The 19,663-nt window shown below is 37.5% G+C and overlaps 1 protein-coding gene across 1 annotated transcript in view; it reads left to right on the top strand.

Annotated features, from left to right (window-relative positions):
- LOC120070894 (protein PIR) overlaps positions 1-19,663 on the top strand; it is a 90,310-nt gene that overhangs the window by 35,284 nt on the left and 35,363 nt on the right. Inside the window, exons 14-15 of the mRNA XM_039022792.1 lie at positions 8,570-8,781; positions 16,368-16,512. Of these exons, the coding sequence (XP_038878720.1) occupies positions 8,570-8,781; positions 16,368-16,512 (357 nt within the window). The remainder of the gene's footprint in view (positions 1-8,569; positions 8,782-16,367; positions 16,513-19,663) is intronic.

Consider the following 19,663-nt stretch of genomic DNA (forward strand, 5'->3'; position numbering starts at 1 on the left):
ATATACTTTTATAATGGAGGTCTCACATTACCTCTGCTCTGGAAATTCACCTTGTTCTCAAGGTGAGCATCCGGGAATTGATTCCTGATAAGTTCCACTTCCACCAGTTTCCACGTTGCTTCATTGGCTTGTTGGTTAGCCCATTGGACCAACCATTCCTGGCGTCCTTCCGCTGCATTCCAGTGCACTCCCAGAATGTGCTCAAGTTTTGTTGACCATTTAAACTCATCAAACAACATGGGAGGATCCACTTGGACTACAACCTCAATCCCCACTGTCTTTTTCAATTGGGATACATTGAAAACATCAGGAAAGGCTACTGTAGTCGGAAGACCAACGAGTATGCCACTGAACCTATCCTATGCTACTGAACCTATCCGTTCCACCACAGTATAAGGACTGAAAGACCTTGGGGATAGCTTCTCACCTCTTTTCTTGGCTACTGTTTTCCGTCGGTAAGGCCTCACTTTGAAAAAAAACTAAGTCCCCCACAGGCAGTGTTTTCAAAGTGCAAGGCACACCTCAAGGCGACACATCCCTTGATCGCCTCAAGGCGAGAGGCGACAAAAAGGCGACGCCCGAGCAAAGCAAGGCGCAATTAATAAATAAATAAATATATAATATATAATATATGTAGAAGAAGAACATAAGTTTATATACAAATGTCAAAGCCTCAAAGATTAATAATAGTAATCTAATAAATAAAAATGAACAAAATTCTAAAAGTAAAAGTTCAAGACATGATCATCAAACGTCAAATTCAACATCATTCCCATCTAAATCTAAGGTTTCATCCATTGCTCCCCCTTGGCCATTGTCTTCCTCAATGTCTAATTCCTCTTCATTGTCGTCTTCATCTTCATCATTAAACACTTGTATAGTTGGTGTTTGCTTTTGAACTTTAAAAGTGGAGGTAGAGGTAGAGGCAACTGACTTTCCTTTTGATCTAGTGTACGTGATGGGTTCTGTAACGCCACTAGCACGAGCTACATCTCCCCATGTGAGGTCGTCCTCATAAAAAACTAGCTCATTGTCAACTTCAGCTTCATTATTATCTTCATCTAATGTTCCGACCAACCATTCATTACTCTCGTCTATGTGATCTAAGGAGATTGGATCAAGTTGATCCTTTAAATCAAAGCGCTCTTTAAGTGCTTGATTATTCTTTATATAAACGAGATTATTTAAGCGCTTCTGTTCCAACCTGTTTCTCTTTTTTGTATGAGTCTACAAATTATTAACCAATATGGAATTAAAAGGTTGTTTTAAATTTTAAACTAATAATGTAGAAAACAATATGATCACTTACATGTTCAAAAACACTCCAATTGCGCTCACACCCAGAAGCGCTACACGTCAGATTAAGGACTCTCATAGCTAACTTTTGCAAAACTGGAGTACTACCACCATAAAGAGCCCATCATGATGCTGTTCACACGTTTGACGTGATTTAGAAGAAATAACATACTTATATACACATACACTATTAATGCAGTAGGGAATGTGAGTCCTTACTTGGCGTCTTAACTTTTCTTGTGTTGATTGTTAAGTCAATGCCAAACATGTCTTTAGCTTCAGAATATAACTCTAATTCCACCGTGCATCGATTTTGATCACTAGTAGATGGTATTAATCTTTGTACAACTTTAAGAAGACTACTCATGACTTCAACATCTTGAGTAATTCTGTCCTTGTGGTCATAGAAAAGTAATGGATTCAAATAATAGCCTGTAGCATGTAATGGTCGATGAAGTTAACAGTCCCATCTTCTATCAATGATTTTCCAAATTGGTTTGTGCTTCATCTCATTATCATTAAACCCACTCTTAATGACCTCTTTTGCCCTATCCATCGCCTCATAGATATATCCCATTGCAGGTTTATCACCATCAACAAGTCTAAGTACTCGAACTAATGGTCTGGATGCCTTTAAAGTGTAGACCATTGAGTTCCAAAAGGATGGCATCAAAATGGTGTTGGCTGCTCTTTTTCCCTTTAGATCTTTTGCCCATTTGGAAGTCGTCCATTTCTCAGAAATAAACATCTTTCTCAAGTTTGCTTTATTCCTATGTATACTTGCGAGGGTCAAAAATGATGTTGCAAAACGTGTAACCACTGGTCTCACCAATTCATGTTGATTGGTGAACTCCCTCATCATGTTAAGTACGTATAAATGATTATAAATAAAACCACTTAGTGCTACAACCCTTTGAAGGCACCTTTTGATCTGATCGATCATTCCAATGTCCTCTAATATCAAATCTAAACAGCAGGCAACACATGGTGTCCAATATAAATGTGGCCGCTTAGCTTCCAAATATTTGCTAGCTAGGTCATAGTTCGAGGCATTATCAGTCACAACTTGGACAATATTCTCTTCTCCTATCTTTTCCACCATGCTATGCAAGAGTTCAAATACTTTTTCTCCAGTTTTGATGCATGAAGATGCATCAATCGATTCAAAAAACAATGTCCCCGTAGCAGAATGCACTAAAAAATTTATCAAGGTTCTATCTCTTCTATCAGTCCACCCATTAGACATCAAAGAACAACCATTTTTTTTCCATTCAACCTCATGGTTGCTCATTAAATTTTTTGTATGGTCTACTTCCTTTTTTAAGCATGTCACTCTAGCCTCATGATAAGAAGGAGGTATCAACCCAGGTCCAAATTGTCCTATGGCTTCAATCATTACCTAAAAACTTTTCAACCGAATTGTATTCAAGGGAATACCTGCTTGATAAATCCAATGCATGATAAATTGAACTGTAGCATCTCTCCCTTCTTTGTTGTATTTTTCGGTGATGGTTGATTGCTTCAGCTTCTTTAATCTATTCCGCTCATCAACTACCTTGGCTGGATTTGGATATATAAATTTCTCCTTTGCTCCTTTAATTCGTGGTGGATATGCTTGCGGTTGTGATTGTGATTGAATTACTCGTTTTTTAGATGTTCCGGTACTTGATCCACATCCACCAACTTCCATCTCATCCTCCATCTCATCTCCATCAATTATATTCAAATCATAAGCACCACCATAGTTGGGGAGGGCATTGCATTCCTCCCTCGTTGCTTTTGACTTCATTTGATACTCTTTCAATTCCTCTCTTACATTTGTAGGGCACTTCAAGCATGCTTTTACATTTCGGTTTCCACGCACTAGGTGTTGTGTTGCCCGACAAATGCCACCCTTTGTGATTTTTCCACAAAACATACATTTACATATGTTCATATCTTTTTCGTTTTTTAAGATGACATATTGCTAACCGGGATGTTTCTGTTTTTGCTCTCCTTCTCCCATCCTATTATAAAAAACATAAAATGAAAAAATGGGAAAAAAAAACATGTTGGAAAAAAAAGTATATTGAAAAAAACAGCATTCTGAAAGTCTGGAAAAAAAAAAATAGTATACTGAAAAAACAAAAATGAAAAAATCAGAAAAAAACAAGTTGGAAAAAAATAGTATATTGAAAAAAACAGCATACTGAAAGTCTGGAAAAAAAAATAGTATACTGAAAAAACAAAAATGAAAAAAATCAGAAAAAAAAAAGTTGGAAAAAATTAGTATTTTGAAAAAAACAGCATACTGAAAGTCTGGAAAAAAATAGTATACTGAAAAAAAACGAAAATAAAAAAAATCAGAAAAAACAGCATACAGAAAGTTGTATATGAAAAACATAAAAGAAAAAAAAGAGAAAACAGAAGAAAAAGCATACGAAAAGTCCAAAACTGAAAAAACAAGTCTGGAAAAAAAAATACAGAAAAAACCGAAAATGAAAAAATCGGATAAAACCAAGTTGAAAAAGAAAAGAAAGTTGAATATGAAAAAATATTAGTGTCGAACAGTGTTTTCAAAGCGCAAGGTGCACTGTAAGGCGACAAGCTCTTTAATCGCCTCAAGGCAAGAGGCAACCAAAAAGCATTGCCCGACTGAAGCAAGGCGCACTTAAAAAAATTAATAAATAAATATTATTTTTACAATTATTGATAAAAGAATATACATAGATTTTTAAAATGTTAAAATATTAAAATATTAACAAAATTATTAAGAACTAAAATAAAAATTAACTAAAACAATATGAGAGAGAAATATATATTTGGAAAAAGAAATAGAAATAGAAATGATTTAAATAGTTAAAAATTAGTTCTTTGAGTAACGGGGTAGAAATTTTGCGATTTGGCAGTTTGGTTGGCATGCAGCCAACATTACTTTAATGCTAGCAGCCAACCCTTCATTTCTCTTCAAGGAAATATAAAAAATAAAAAACATTTCTTCTTTCCTTCTGATTTTTGACCTCTCTTCTTCTTCCTTTGCTTCATTTTTGAAAAGCAACCGATGGATGGCCCGATGGGTAAACAAAAAGATGACTTCTTCAACTTTTTTCTACTACTTGTGCTATTCTTTTTCTTCATTTCTCCTTCCTTCGGTTTTTCTTGGCTTCTTGTTTAAATCTTGATTCTTGATATTAAAGAAGAAAGTTTGAAGAAAGCAGAAAACTAGAAAACTTGAAGATCATTTAAAAAAAAAAAAGCGAGCGCCTGTGTTACCTTGAACATGTTCAAGGCGACAAAAAGGCGCAAAAGGCGAGGGCCCCATTGAAGGTGCTTGCCCGAGGTACTTGCAAGCCGGTATGGCTTCCCATCGCCTCGCCTCTCGCCTAAGGCGAGCGCCTGGCTGCACCTCAACAACATGGGTGTCGAAAATGAAAAAAATCGGAAAAAACAAAGTCTACAAACTAACCTTTTTTTTATTGCTTTTTCTACCCTTCAAATTTGTGGCGGCTGAAGAATTTGGATGGGAAAAGTTGTAGAAAATGTTTCCCTTTTTTTTGGAAGAATCTCAGAATTTTAGGAGAAGGAGAATTCCAAACTTGGAAGATGAAAAAACCAGCCCAAAAGTGGAGAATAGGAAGAGACATTCACGTTTTTCTATATTGATTTTTGCTTTTTTATGTGTAGGTGGCTGTGTAATTTAATATTAGGTTGCATGGAGGGCCTCTTTTTACATAGGCTTACATTTCTATTTAAAAAAAATAAAAGGGAAACGAAAGGACATTCACCCCGCGCACACCTTGGCCAAGGCACAAGGTGTGGCCAGGCGCTGCAAGGCGAGCGCCTTCTTCAACCTGCACGCCTCAGTGACAAAAGAGGCGCAGAGGGCTCCGGTTGTCTCGCCTCTCGCCTCAGGCGCGCGCCCGGAGTCGCCTCAATAGCACTGCCCACAGCAAACTCAACTTCTCATTGTTTCTTGTTAGCAAATTTACACATTCGATTCTGAGCTAGTCCGAGTTGATCTTTTAATTTCAGCAAGGCCCAAGTCTCTCTCTAATGTGCTGAGTTGTTTTCCTATCCCTATAAGTGATAATTGGCCGTGCTTTTCTACCATACACTATGGTGAACGAAGCCGTGTTAATTGAGATATGGTAATTCATATCATACCAAAATTCGGCTCAGTGTAACCATTGACCCCATTTCTTTGGTTCGTTGCAAAAGTACCTCAAATAAGTCTCCAAGCACTTGTTCACAATTTCTCTCATCCCATTCGTCTGAGGATGGAAGGTCGTACTCTTCCTCAATTTCGTTTCTTGAATTGCACATAGTTCACTCCAAAAGTGACAAAAATCTTGTCATGGTCAGTATCGAAGGCAACGGCAACTTGCTTTGCTGAAAAATGGTGGCTCAAGGTAATAAAGTGGCTGTATATACTCAAGCGATTGACGACCATAATTACATCCTTCCCTTTGGATATTGACAAGCCTTCTACAAAATCCATAGATACATCTTCCTAAATACAATCCGGAATTGGCAGCGCTTGCAAGAAACGAGTCGGTGATAGAGCCTCATTCTTGTTCTCTTGACACACGAAACATTTCGCAACATATTCATCCTTCTTCATTCCTGTGCGGAAGATTTCCCCAATCATTCGCTTATATGTTCTCAAAAATCCGGAATGTCCTCATGACCGAATCATGAAATGTCTAACTCCAAGTCTTTCTCCACCTCTTGTTGGATTATCTCCACATCCAGTATGGAATATGTGTTGATCGTGTTCAACTCCATGATAAGTGGTGTATTCTCCTCGGATGAGGGAGGTATCCTTGGCGGGGTGTCCGCTACTTTATTTTGAAGTCCCGAGTGGTAGAGTATCTCAAAATCATACCTGAGGAGCTTGGTTAGTAATTTTTGATAATATGGTCAGACTTCCCATTGTTCGAACAAGTTCAATGCTCTTTGATCAGAGATCACCATGATTGGTGTTCCAACAAGTAATGTCTACATTTTTGGACCGCTAAAACCACCGCCATCAGCTCTCTTTCGTAAACCGATTTAGCTTGAGCTCTTGCTGAGAGAGTCTAATTGAAATAAGCAATTGGGCGATGGTTTTATGTAAAAACAATCCTCAAATCGGTCCCTGATGCATTTGTTTCAATAATAAATGGTAAGTCGAAATCAAGTAAAGCTAACACTGGAAGCGAGGTCATAACCTTTTTAAGATTTTTAAGATACTTGAAGGTCTGCCCTACTTCCTCATACCACTAAAACACATCTGTGTAACAAAACGATGCAAAGGTTGTGTAATAATTCCATAATTCCTCACGAATCACCAATAATATCCAGTTAATCCCAGGAATCCCATAAGCTCTCTTTGATTCTTGGGCTAAAATGGCTTTAATTTTCTCCTCCTTCACTTTAACACCATCGGGTGAAATCCACCGAGATATTGTATTCTAGTCTGTTTGAATATACTTTCTTGCAGTTTGCAAATAATTGTCTTTCATCACATTAAGTACCATACCCAAGCGTTTCAGGTGTGTGTCCCAGTTTGAGCGGTGCATTAAGATTTCGTCAAAAGATACCAACACACATCTTCTCAAGAAAGGGCGAAATATGTGATTCATCAAGGATTGGAATGTCGCCAGTGCATTGGCAGCCTAAATGGCATCACGAAAGACTCATAGTGGCCTTCATGAGTTCTAAAAGCCATTTTAGGGACCTCTTCTTCCTTCATTCTGATCTGATGATACTCGGTCTCAAGTCGAGCTTCGAATAAATTGTGGATCCATGTGGCTCATCTAATAATTCCTCTATTACCGGCATTGGGATTTTTTTTGGAACAATTGCACTATTCAATCTTTTGTAATCCACTCAAAACCTCTACCATCTTCTACTGCATCCTAAGAAGCATGGACTCTCACAAAATGGCCAAGTGTTTGTGTCAGACACCGATGCACCCTAGACACGTGTCCAACACGCCAGCTGACGTGTCGATTATTTTATCATTAAATTTTGTATCTCCAACACGGCCGAGCATGGCGAGACTTGGCTTGACACGGCTTCAGACACCTCTACGACACGAAAAACGACCTTTTTTTCTCTTGTTTGGCTTCTTCGACATCTTCTTCAAGAAGAAAGGCAGAGAAAAAAATAAAAATAAGAAGAGTGAGAACTAGACGGGCAAAAAGCATACGAAAAAGGACTGTATTTCTAGAAGCATTAAATGAGCAAGCAAACTGGCATTGCATGCTGCAAATCTGGCAGCCGAGTGGCAGTATTCTTCCTCTAATTGATGATACTTGCTTGGCTAATTTTTAACATATCTAAAAATATTGTTTCTTTTTTTTTTTTTTTAAAAAAAAAATTAAATTGTTTTGTTAATATTTTTATTTATAAAAAATTCAAGATTTTATTTTTTTTATTTAAAATTGTAATGGCTATATATAGTTTTTTTTTAAAATTATTCTATTTATTCTGTTTTTTTCCCTTTTTCTTAAATCTATTTCTGCTTTTATTTTTATCTTTCTCTTCTGTTTTTTTTTTCCTTTTCTTAAATATATTTTTGTTTCTATTTGTTATGACTTATGATGTTGGACCGTTGATCATCTTATCTATTATATTTTTCATGAATTGTATGGTTGTTATTTTTGATGTTTTTAAAAGTAATATTTCACAATATGTTTATATGCCCAGCATATATTTATATTTGAAAAAAATATATATAAAATGTCCTCAATGTATCATGTCCTACGTTTTTCTAAAATTGGCATGTTGTCGTGTCGGTATCGTATTGTATTCGTGTTGCATGTCAGTTTCTGTGCTTTTTAGACTGCATCTTCCTCTTTGCCATCTTCTACTGCATCTTCTTCTTTGCCATCTTCTTCAATTTTTCCCTCATCTTCTTCGATTTCTTCTTCTCCTTCGATTTCTTTTGGGTTCGATTCAAAATTTCCACCCATGCTCCAATTCCTAGCATGTGCTGTGATTCAGGTGAGTCAAAAGCTGAACTATTATTTTTTTAATCAGATTGATCCAATTCGTTACATTTCCTATGATTCAAAACTCGACGGAGGATACATGTTATTTCCGAGTCAAAAATATGGTCTGAGTCGTTTTGCTTGCATTTCATTTTGATCGTACGAGTTTAACATTACTGGTTTGAGCCTTAATCACTTTATTATATTGTTTCATTTCCTTTCCCCCCCCCAAAAAAAAAAAAAAAAGACAGCCTGTCCATGTCCTCTGATTTTTCTTTTGACTAGTTGACTTGCTTGTTCTTTGATGTTTTTTCTAGGTGGTGAGACATAATTATAGTGCAGAGGAAAGGAAAGCTCTTGTTGAGCTGGTTAGCTATATAAAGAGCGTTGGGTCAATGATGCAGCAGTGTGATACTCTGGTAGCTGATGCTTTGTGGGAAACAGTACATGCTGAGGTTCAAGATTTTGTTCAAAACACATTGGCCACCATGTTACGAACTACCTTCCGGAAGAAGAAAGAAATTTCAAGGTGGAGAGTATTTCTGATTTCCTTGGTTTTAAACAAAATTCTGTTCCATAATGTTTTTTTTCTTTCTTTTTGTTTTAAAAAACTAAGTTAATCTATTTATTTTAAATTTTTGGTTGATTAAGAGTTGGTGAAAATTTTCTATTCTGCTTTAAAAATTTAAACAGAATCTTCATGAGAAAACATATTTGCTGGTAGGAATAATGACGACCTTCCCCTTAGTTGGGTTTGTGTGGAAGGAAAGTGATGTAAATATTATTCTCTTCACCAATGATGAGGGCAGGATTATAATTCATGACATGAAAGTGCAGGGGTTAGATAAAAATTTTTGTGTGATTCCAGCAGTTGAGTGATCTTGTGCCAAGGTGGAAAAGGTGGCATGATGATTCTGCTCTATGGAAGTTTGGTTTTCTGTTTTTTCTGTTTTTTTTTTTTGGAACGAGACTCTTCATTAATAAAATGAAATGGGACTACTGCTCAAAGTACAAGAGAGATACAAAGAGCAAAAAGCATATAGGTCTATGGATCGGGAGGTACACTCGGGCATCTCAACTAGGTTGACACCCCCTTAATGCTCTCATCATATCCAAACAGATCAAATTCAACATATTTAAGACCAAGGCTAAAACGCAGCCTGTACAAAGGAGTAACAAAAATGTAAGTACAACAACAATTAGGTCAAAACACGAAAAACAAAGCAGCCAAAAACAACTAATGCTATGCTGAAAAAATAAAATCGCGCCAAATTAAACAAAAATCTTTAATGGAGTAATCTTCGAAAAACTTGGAAAGGATGCACCATGAAAAGGCACTCTGATTGAGCCAAGCTATCTCGAAACTGACCAAGGGAAAGCTATGTCATGAAATACTCTTAATTTCTCTCTAACCCAAATTCTGCTACCATGGCTTCCACTGTGGAGAAAGGCTGTGAGAAGGAAGTTCCAATTTCTTTACTGGTGCGCAATTAACAACCCCTTCGGCATTATCCAAATTGTGATATTAAATCTCCTTTTAGTACCAAAAATTTAATTTTGATCCACAATGTTAAAAATGCATTTCTTCATGGTGATCTTCAAGAAGAGGTGTATATGGAGCAACTACTAGGGTTTGTTGCTCAGGGGAAGAATGGAACGGTGTGTTTCCTTTGTAAATCCTTCTATGGATTAAAGCAGAGCCCACGAGCTTGGTTTGGTAAATTTAGTCAGGTGATTGAAAGCTTTGGAATGCGGAAGAGTAGGTCAGATCATTCAGTCTTTTTTAAGAGATCTGAGGGTGGTGTCATCTTATTAGTTGTATATGTGGATGATATTGTGACTACTGGTGATGATGCTTCAGGTATCCAGTCTTTAAAGACCTTTCTTTATAGTCAATTCTATACAAAAGATTTGGGCATGTTAAAATACTTCTTAGGAATTGAGGTAATAAGAAGCAAGAAAGGAATTCTATTATTACAGAGAAAATATGTACTTGACTTGTTGACTGAAATAGGAAAGCTAGGGGTTAAGCCATGTAGTACCCTAATGATGCCTAACTTACAGCTCACAAAATATGGAGAATTGCTAAAAGATCCTGAAAGATATAGGAGGTTAGTGGGAAAACTTAATTACCTTACAGTGACTCGACCCGACATAGCCTATTCAGTAAGTATTATGAGTCAGTACATGTCATGCCCTACAGATGATCATTGGGTTGCATTGGAACAAATTCTTTGTTATTTGAAGGCTGCTCTTAGGCGTGGTTTGTTATATAAGGATTATGGTCATACTAATATTGAATGTTTCTCAGACGCTGATTGGGCAGGATCTAAAGAAGACAAAAGATCAACCTCAGGGTATTGTATTTTTGTTGGTGGTAATTTGATTTCTTGGAAGAGTAAGAAGAAAAATGTGGTGTCACGTTCAAGTGCAAAATCAGAATATAGAGCAATGGCACAGTCTGTGTGTGAATTGATTTGGATATATCAACTTCTTGTTGAGTTGAGATTTGAAATCACCACACCGACAAAGTTGTGGTGTGATAATCAAGCAACACTTCATATTGCATCTAATCCAGAATTTCATGAAAGGACTAAACATATTTTGATGTGATTGCCATTTTGTACGTGAGAAAATTCAACAAGGGTTGGTATCTACAGGATATGTGAAGACTGGAGAACAATTAGGAGATATCTTCACGAAAGCATTAGATGGAAGACGTATAGATATACTATATAACAAGTTGGGCATGATTAACATATATGCTCCAACTTGAGGGGAGTGTTATAATTCTATAATTAGGATTTTCCATTCTTGTAAATATTTTATGATATTTTCCTTTTCTATGCTTTGTACACTTGTATATATCATATCTTTGGTGAATGAATAGAGCATTCTGATTCTTTCTCAAACCTAAGAGTTTCACAAGCATCATTTATTGTTACTCTTATTTATTGATTGTTCCATGATCATATTCAGATAAGTACTTATAGGAATGGAAGATTGTTGCATGATTTGGTCTGCTTTATTAAGTAGTGTTCCTTTGTTTTATGTTCTCAACTTTTTTCCTATATTATTTTTCCATTGTTTCAAGGTTCCAATACTGGATATGAGTTTATGATTTATTTGGGTAGGGTGGGGAGGTTTGAAAGAACCGACTTACAAAGGGTTGTTCTTCCTCCTCTTGAGATGTTATATCTTCTCCATTTGTCAAGAGTTCCTTGAAGTTTATCAATAACAGGCTGCTAGAAATCAATCTTTTTCGGATAACCTCCCAAAGGAAGTCCTAAATAGAGAAGGGGAAGTTGCTTTGCTTTACAATTGAACTTTTCTGCCCACTTATCCAGCATGTCTTGGTCAATGTTTATACCACAAAGGGATGATTTCTCCCAATTAATTTTCTATCCAGAACACCATTCAAAAAGGTCAAGAGTAACTCGAAGAGATTCTAACATATCATCATCATATTTGCAAAAAATAAGGGTGTCATCGGCAAATTGCAAAATTGAAACGTGGACTTGATCTTTCCCAACCAAAAAGCCTTCAAAACGATCTTTCTCATGTAACCAGTTGATTAAAGCATTTAAGACTTCTCCTACAAGGATGAAGAGGAAAGGAGAAAGGGGGTCTCCTTGCCTAATTCCTCTAGATGCCACTATCCTTCCACGAGGCTTTCCATTGATAAAGATAGAGAATTTTGGATTGGTGATGCACCCCAAAATCCAAGATATCCATTTTGAGCTGAAATTCTTTCCAATTAGGACTTTTTCAAGGAATGACCAGTCCATTCTATCAAATGCTTTCTCCAAATCAAGCTTTAGGAGCCATCCTTTCTTCCCTTTCGATCTATAGTCCTTGACTCCTTCATTTGCAATTAGGATGGGGTCTAGGATCTGTCTTCCTTCGATAAACGCACTTTGAGTGGGGGCGATTATGTTTGGCATGATTCTTTTTAGCCTCTCCGCTAGGACCTTTGCTATTATCTTGTACAAGAGGGTAGTGAGACTAATTGGTCTGAAGTCTTTGACTTTCATTGCATCAGTCTTTTGTGGAATTAAACAAAAAAAGTTCTCTTTAATACATGAATTGAGCTTACTGTTGCTGTAGAAATCATCAAACATTTTATAAGATTGTCTTTCAGAAGATGACAAAAATGGATGAAGAAATCTGGCGTGAAGCCATCTGGCCCTGGTGCCTTATTCCTTCCTAACCCTTTCACTGCTAGCTTGATTTCTAGAGTAGAAAAACTTACAACCAGCTGCTCATTTTGACTTATTGAGACTCTTGACCAGTCAAGGTTGATAGGAATGACTCGAGGATCATTATCTTTTGAGTATACAAATGAGTAGAAGGCCAAAATAGTATCTTCAACATCCCCGGTGGATTTGGTTAGAATATCTTGATCATTAAGCAATTCTGCAATCAAGTTTTTTCTCTTTCTGGCTGATAGGAATTTGTGGAAGAAAGAAGTGTTCTCATCCTTTTCTTTTAACCATTTTATCTTGCATTTTTGAATGAGGCTTCTTTCTTCTAATTGGTAAAAGGCTAGGAGATCTGCCTTAAAGGAAAAGGCTGCATCTTCATCACTGACTTGAGAGAATACTCCCACTATGAGAGAGTCTTTTCTATGAATTTCTATTAGTAAGCTGTCCTCTTTCATCTTCTTCTCTTTTTCATAGTCATGAAACCATTTCTTTAGGACTGATTTTGTTTCTCTTAAGTTGGTGGAGAGAGTAAAACCTGCCCATTTATGTTTTTTCTTCATTTTCAGAGATTTTTCAATCAATTTACAGCAATCTTTGTTGCTCAGCCAGCTGTTACAAAACCAAAATGGTGAGGGCCCCCATTCAAAAGCTCTTGCTTCTAAGGTAAGAGGAAAGTGATCTGACATGGTTCTAGCTTGTCTTGTAACCCTTGAGTTATCGAAAACTTCTTCCCATGTGTTTGATACAAGAAAACGATGAGAGATCTTGAAGCACCATTACCTTCCCTTGACCAAGTGAATTGTCCATTTAAGAGTGGAAGTTCCAGCAGGTTGTTTAATTTGATGAACTTATTGAAGTTATTCATGTCTTTCGTTGCTCTACCAGCTGGAAATCTCTCATGCCTCCTTTGAATGCGGTTGAAATCTCCCCTAATACACCATGGATCATCAAATTTTTCTGCCAGAGAGGATAATTCTGCCCAAAATCTTCTCCTTTCTCGGTAATCACAAGGACCATATACATTTGTTATCCAACAGATCTTTTTGTTTAACGTTTGACATTTGATTGAAAGGGAGAAATCATCTTTTGAGCTGTCGGTGACTAGAATTTTTCTCTCATCCCACATTGAGAGTATGCCTTCCGATTTTCCTTTAGCTTCCACCAAGACCCATCCTACCTCTTTTGAGCTCCAAAGGCTTTTGATAAATGAGCCCTCAATTCTGTCTTTTTTTGTCTCTTGGATAAGGACAATATCCGGATTGACTTTTTTCATAAATCTTTTTAGAAGCAATCTTTTTGATGAATCCTCTAAACCTCTTGTGTTCCAAGTAACTATCTTCATTAAGACTCACCGAGGATTCTTCAACACTTTTCCTTTTGATCAAGCTAAAATGAAATCACACTCTTTTATGATGGAGTGTAGACTCTGTGGTACATCTGACAAATTTAGAGGGGGGTTGGGAAAATGCTTTCACTAACCTGAGAATGTTCATCGGGGAGGAGGAAGAGCCGACTTAGGGAGAAGTCCATGCCTTCTTGATTGTCATCAAGTTCTTTTTTATCTTCATCATCATTAACATCTAGCTCCTCGCTGCTCACGCTAGCTAACAAGTCATCACCTGAGTCTTGGGAGAATGGAGAGGGGAAAATAAACTTGTTACGGCTGGGAAATTGGCTATCTGCAGAGATGTTATCACTTCGGGTGCAATGTAGAGAAGGTTGGATAGGACTTTCCCTTCCAGGCCTCAAAGTTTAAGGATTGGCTTGTAGGTTAGCACAACTTACTTCAAGAATATACGGGTTGGAGATGGCTGACCAGGGGTTTTGAAAGGATGTTTGCTTTTTGATGAAGTGTCTGGGAAAAGGTCTCAGCCCAAATGAATTCGATTTTGCAGAAATGTGATGCTTGAGTGTCTTAATCCTTTTCACCTTTTGGATCCGTCTGTGGGAGGAAGGAATGGAGACCAAGGCCTTCGGCTTCTTTGTGATAAAGTCTTGAGTAACAGACTTCTCAAGTTTGGTTGAAGACGAACCGGGATTCTGATTAGGAAGGGTCGGACTGGGTTTTCCCAAGTCAATTTTGGGGCCTTTGTGAGAAGAATTTGAAGGGTCATGACCCTTTGTTTTACTTTCAATCAGTAGATCAATCTTGGCGCCTTTTTGAGGGGAAGTTAAAGGGTCACGTCCCTCTATAATTTTTTCTTTAAATAATTCTTTGTCCTCTGCAGACGGTGCTGAAGGTGGCTGCTCGGGAAGATCAAAAGGCAGAGGCGTGACTCGTGAGGCATGAATGGGGGGCGGCTCAGATTTCGAACGGCCTCTTAACTTCTTGGCCTTGGATTCAATCTCTCTCATCTTGCTTTCTTTATTATCCACGAAGACTCCTGGACTTCTAGAGAACTTAATGTTGCAATTAGAAGGAAGTAGGAAGTTGAATTTTGAATTTAATGGGTCACAATAAAAGCCTTCATCACATTAATCTGGATTAAATCAATAGGATTTGTAAAGTCAGATTCAAATAAGTCATCACTGACCTTACTAGGAGGGCTGGATGATGTGATATCTCCAAAATTCAAGTAAATTGATCCTCTTTTTTCATTTGATATTTCAATTGTTGTTGGGATAAAACCACAAATATTTGGCCTCTGTAACATTAATCAAATTAAGTGTCTCCATAGCTATGCTTTCTAATCCCCCAAAGTATTTCCCAATGGCCTCGAAGGTCTGTTTGCACCAATAATCTAGGGGTAAGTTCTTGATAGAGATCCAACCCCCATAACCCTTGACATGAGCTGGTCTACCATGGGAGGAGTTGTTCCATCTTTCAAATTTCAGATGGAATGAGCCAAATTTCTGCCACTTGCGTGAGAGTTTATCTAGTTCATCCAATGAGTCTCGGTCCATTGTTACCAGGGCATTTTTTGCAAATAGAGGATTGATAATAACATTAGATTGAAAGTGGTCTTTGAGTGCCTTACAAATATGAAGTCAATTATTGAATTCAAAAAGACGTGAGACAATCCAAAGGTCAGAGAAATCAGGTTGGAGCACATCAGCTTGCTTGATCACCCATTGATGCTGCCTATTCTGTTTTTTGACCACCGAAACAGGGGAGACAGGGGAATTCTGGTTCCTTGGGGAAGTTTGTGGCTGAAGAGGGGAGCTCAGTGCTGGCTTGTATACAACTGGGGGGGGGGGATGAGGAATTCTTGAGGCAGCCACTGACCATGTCATTGAGTTCTTGCCAGCCTGAGATGCCATCCCCAAAAGGGATGTGAATGTTTTTCCTTCCACCTGATGATGGCCAGATTGCACATTCTATGAACCAGCCCCTGCTTTCCCGGAATTTGGAGAGGCGCATGACACACTGATCAACCCTTTCTTTAAGGAGAAAAAATTCAAAAGATGAGCCATACAGTAATCTCTTTAGGTTACCCTCTAGCCATTGCACCATTAGTGGAGAAAAGAGAACTTTTTGTCCTTTTTTCAGGTCTTCTATGAAAAATCCATTGCTCACTTTCCACATACAGAAGAAATGGACACCTATTTTGCAACTCTTCACCTCCTTGGATTCTGGGGCTGACTGAAGGACTAAGATACCAGCGTGGTTTGGTATGGCAAGGCCAAGGCTGGAGAGCAGGGCTGAAACAGGGGAGGACAGGAGGTCAGGGGAAGGGAGGGGGTCCCTTTCATTTTATGTTAAAATAATAAAAAGAGACTCTTTATCTGTTCTAAGGTTTTTTTTCTCCCTGTTCTAGGGTTTTCCATGTAAACTTAGTGTTCTCTATTTTCTATCTTTTAACAAATAATGATAATAATAATAACTTATTAATTTGCTTAGAACACTTCTGGGTAAATTCAAATTGACGTTATCAGTTCTTCATAACTTCTGCATTTGACTGTCTTTCAGGATTCTTTCTGATATGCGAACCTTGTCAGCTGATTGGATGGCAAATAGAAGCAAATCTGATTCTGAAGCACAGTCTACGCAAAGAGGTGAAGAAAGTAAAGTGAACTTCTTTTATCCACGGCCAGTTGCACCTACAGCTACTCAGGTCTCTTTGGTTTACCCCCCCTTTTTTTTTGTAGTACTGTTTGAAATGAAAAGAAAAAAATGGTTTGAACATAATATCCCACATGATGGTGTATGACGAAAGAAGAAAAATTCAGATAGCGTGCCTTGTCAGGTCATAAAATAGCTTACTTCGTCTTGTCTTGGGCCTCTTGCTATGAGGTAACCTGCCTAGCCTCTCTTTTTGGGATCCTGTCATGACGAAAAATTGCTTCCAGATTGAATAGATGAAGCAAACAATGCTCCAAAAGGAAAGACTCACTTTGACCCAATTCATGCTTTCCAACCTTTCCACTTATTTCTTATTTGTCTTGTGTGCATCCACAAAGGTCTGTTCTAATATTGTTATCCTGATTCTAAATTTATTTCATGGGATGTTACTTATGAGGAAGGAGGACTCGGTTTTAATGAAACATTTATTTTATGGTTCTTCGGTCTTCTTCTTTTTCTTTTCTTTTCTTTCCTTTCCTTTTCTTTCTTTTTTTAATAAAAAAAAGTTCACTTTTCATTAACTGCTGTTTTTAGTGACAATGAAATCTAAATACTTTTGTAGTCCGCATTTTATCAGCCCCTTCAGACTTGTCAGTATTGTCAATAAATGTTTGACATGTGGGGGCCTTCCTTGGACTAATTGCAATCTTCTTTAGAAGAGGGATGGTGGATATTAACTTTTGAACTTCGATAGCCGTCTTGGATCCTCCAAATGTCCACTGGGTTAGGATCGAGACTGTTTGTATTCTAATAGAACTGACAAGCTGCTGGAAAGGAGCCCTGAACACTGATCAAGAATTTTTTTTCCTGAAAAGAACTAACTTGCGCATTAAAGAGAGAGTCTTTATCAAGAAGGATCACCTTAGCTGGAATATATCCATGGTATTTCCCTTTCAAATTTATTACAACCTCCATACACTTCAACAAACATGAGTTACTATCAGCATAATCAGTGAAGCCCCCACTACAAATTCTGATTGCTTTGAACGTTTCAAGGCTCCATATATGTAAAGGAATATCTCTTTTCTACATCTGATTCATCCCCCATAAGATGGAATGACTTTTGCAGAACCGTGGAGTCATGCGTTTCACCCTTCCATTTTTAATTTGAGGGGGCCAAAGGTAACCCATTCTCTATTCTGAGCAATTGTCTTAGCTATTTCCTCGATGACATTTTAACAAAGTTTTGTCTGATTGCAAAGGCTTGATGATGAGGCAAGTTTGAATTCCATTTTTGTTTCCTTAATATCCTGTGAATTTCCTTGACACCCAAATAATAGGGCCAGACGGGTTGATCTGTGAGATTAGTTGAAGTGTACACAAACTAGCCCGGACACTCACAAATATTAAAAAAAATGTGTATCTTATGTACTTTGAGAATTACACTCTTTCATTATTTCGATGAAAAGTCATTTTTATGTCTTTTTTAAAAAATGGCATAAAAATCTCTTCTAGTCACAACCACAATGTTACTGATTGACCCAAAAGTTTAAGCTGATGAGTGAAAGTAAATTTAATATGATCATAATGGAAGACCTGACCATTCGTTAACAGATTTAAAACCTGACCATTCAAGATCACATTCATTGGCAGCAGTGTTGTAAGCTGAAATGGCTTCTTGAGGGTGATCAAAGTACCCGATTTTTCCACAGAATTGTTGTTGCTCGCTGCCGTAAGTCGTCCATTATGGAAATTCTCTCCCGGGATGGTAATAGTCTTTTGACTTCTCAAGATATTGAGACCGAATTTTTGTCATTTTATTCATCTCTCTTCACAAAAGACATGGGTCAACATTTTCTTCCAACTAATCTTGAGTGGAATCCTATTTCTTCCCATCAAGCCATGGACCTCGAGCGTCCTTTTACTGAAGATGAGGTTTTTGCTGTTGTTTCCTCCATTGGTGTTAGTAAATCCCCTGGACCAAATGGTTTTGTAGCTTTTTTTTTCAGATTTTTTTGGACTACCCTCAAATCTGATATGCTGTTAGTTATTAATGATTTTTATACATCTAGGTTTATTAATATGAAGCTGAATGAGACTTATATTTGTCTGATTCCTAAGAAGGTTGACTCAAGATTTGTTTTTTACTATAGACCTATTAGTCTTATTTCATGTGCTTACAAGATTATTGCCCGTGTTTTATCTCTTGAAAAGTTAGGGGAAAAAGAAAAAACACCAGAGTTACGTGGAAAACCTTAGACCAGGGAGAAAAAACCACGATAAGAGTTTTTATTTTTAATTTAGATACACAGTACACAATACAAGAACATGTATAAATAACCAAACAATGAGAAACCCTAAATTGATAAAAGACAAAAACACCCTTAGGGCTAAAATATAATTTCAACACTCCCCCTCAAGTTGGGGCGTAGATGTCAATGAGACCTAACTTGCTAACACAGGTGTCAAAAGTTTGTCTGGGTAACCCTTTGGTGAGAACATTCGCAACTTGTTGGCTGGACGAAACATAAGGAATGCAAATGCTACCGTTATCCAGTTTTTCTTTGATGAAGTGTTCGTCAATCTCAACATGTTTGGTTCTGTCATGTTGAACCGGATTGTGTGCAATATTAATGGTAGCCTTGTTATCGCAGTAAAGTCTCATCGGGTCATGACTTTCTTGATGTAGATCTACCAAAACCTTCTTCAACCAAATCTCTTCGCATATACCCAAGCTCATAGCCCTATATTCGGCTTCGGCACTACTTCTAGCCACGACGCCTTGCTTCTTACTTCTCCGGGTAACTAAGTTTCCCCACACAAAGGTACAGTATCCTGAGGTAGATTTCCTCTGAGACACTGAGATCCCTTCTACTGATCTTGCTACCTCCATTCCTAGAAAATATCGCAAGGTACCGAGATCGTTTATCTCAAACTCATCTGCCATTCATCGTTTCAACTTGTCAATTTCTGCTGAATCATCTCCTGATAGTATAATATCATCAACATAGACAATCAGTACTGCTATTTTTCCTGGTGCTGACTTCTTAGTGAACAAGATGTGATCTGAATGCCCTTGAACAAACCCCTGAGATTTAACAAAGGTGGTGAATCGATCGAACCAAGCTCTAGGGGACTGCTTCAGTCCATACAAGGATTTTTTCAATTTGCACACCTGATTGCCAAACTGGACTTCAAAACCT

This window comes from Benincasa hispida, chromosome 2, assembly GCF_009727055.1.
Source record: "Benincasa hispida cultivar B227 chromosome 2, ASM972705v1, whole genome shotgun sequence".
Taxonomy (NCBI): domain Eukaryota; kingdom Viridiplantae; phylum Streptophyta; class Magnoliopsida; order Cucurbitales; family Cucurbitaceae; genus Benincasa; species Benincasa hispida.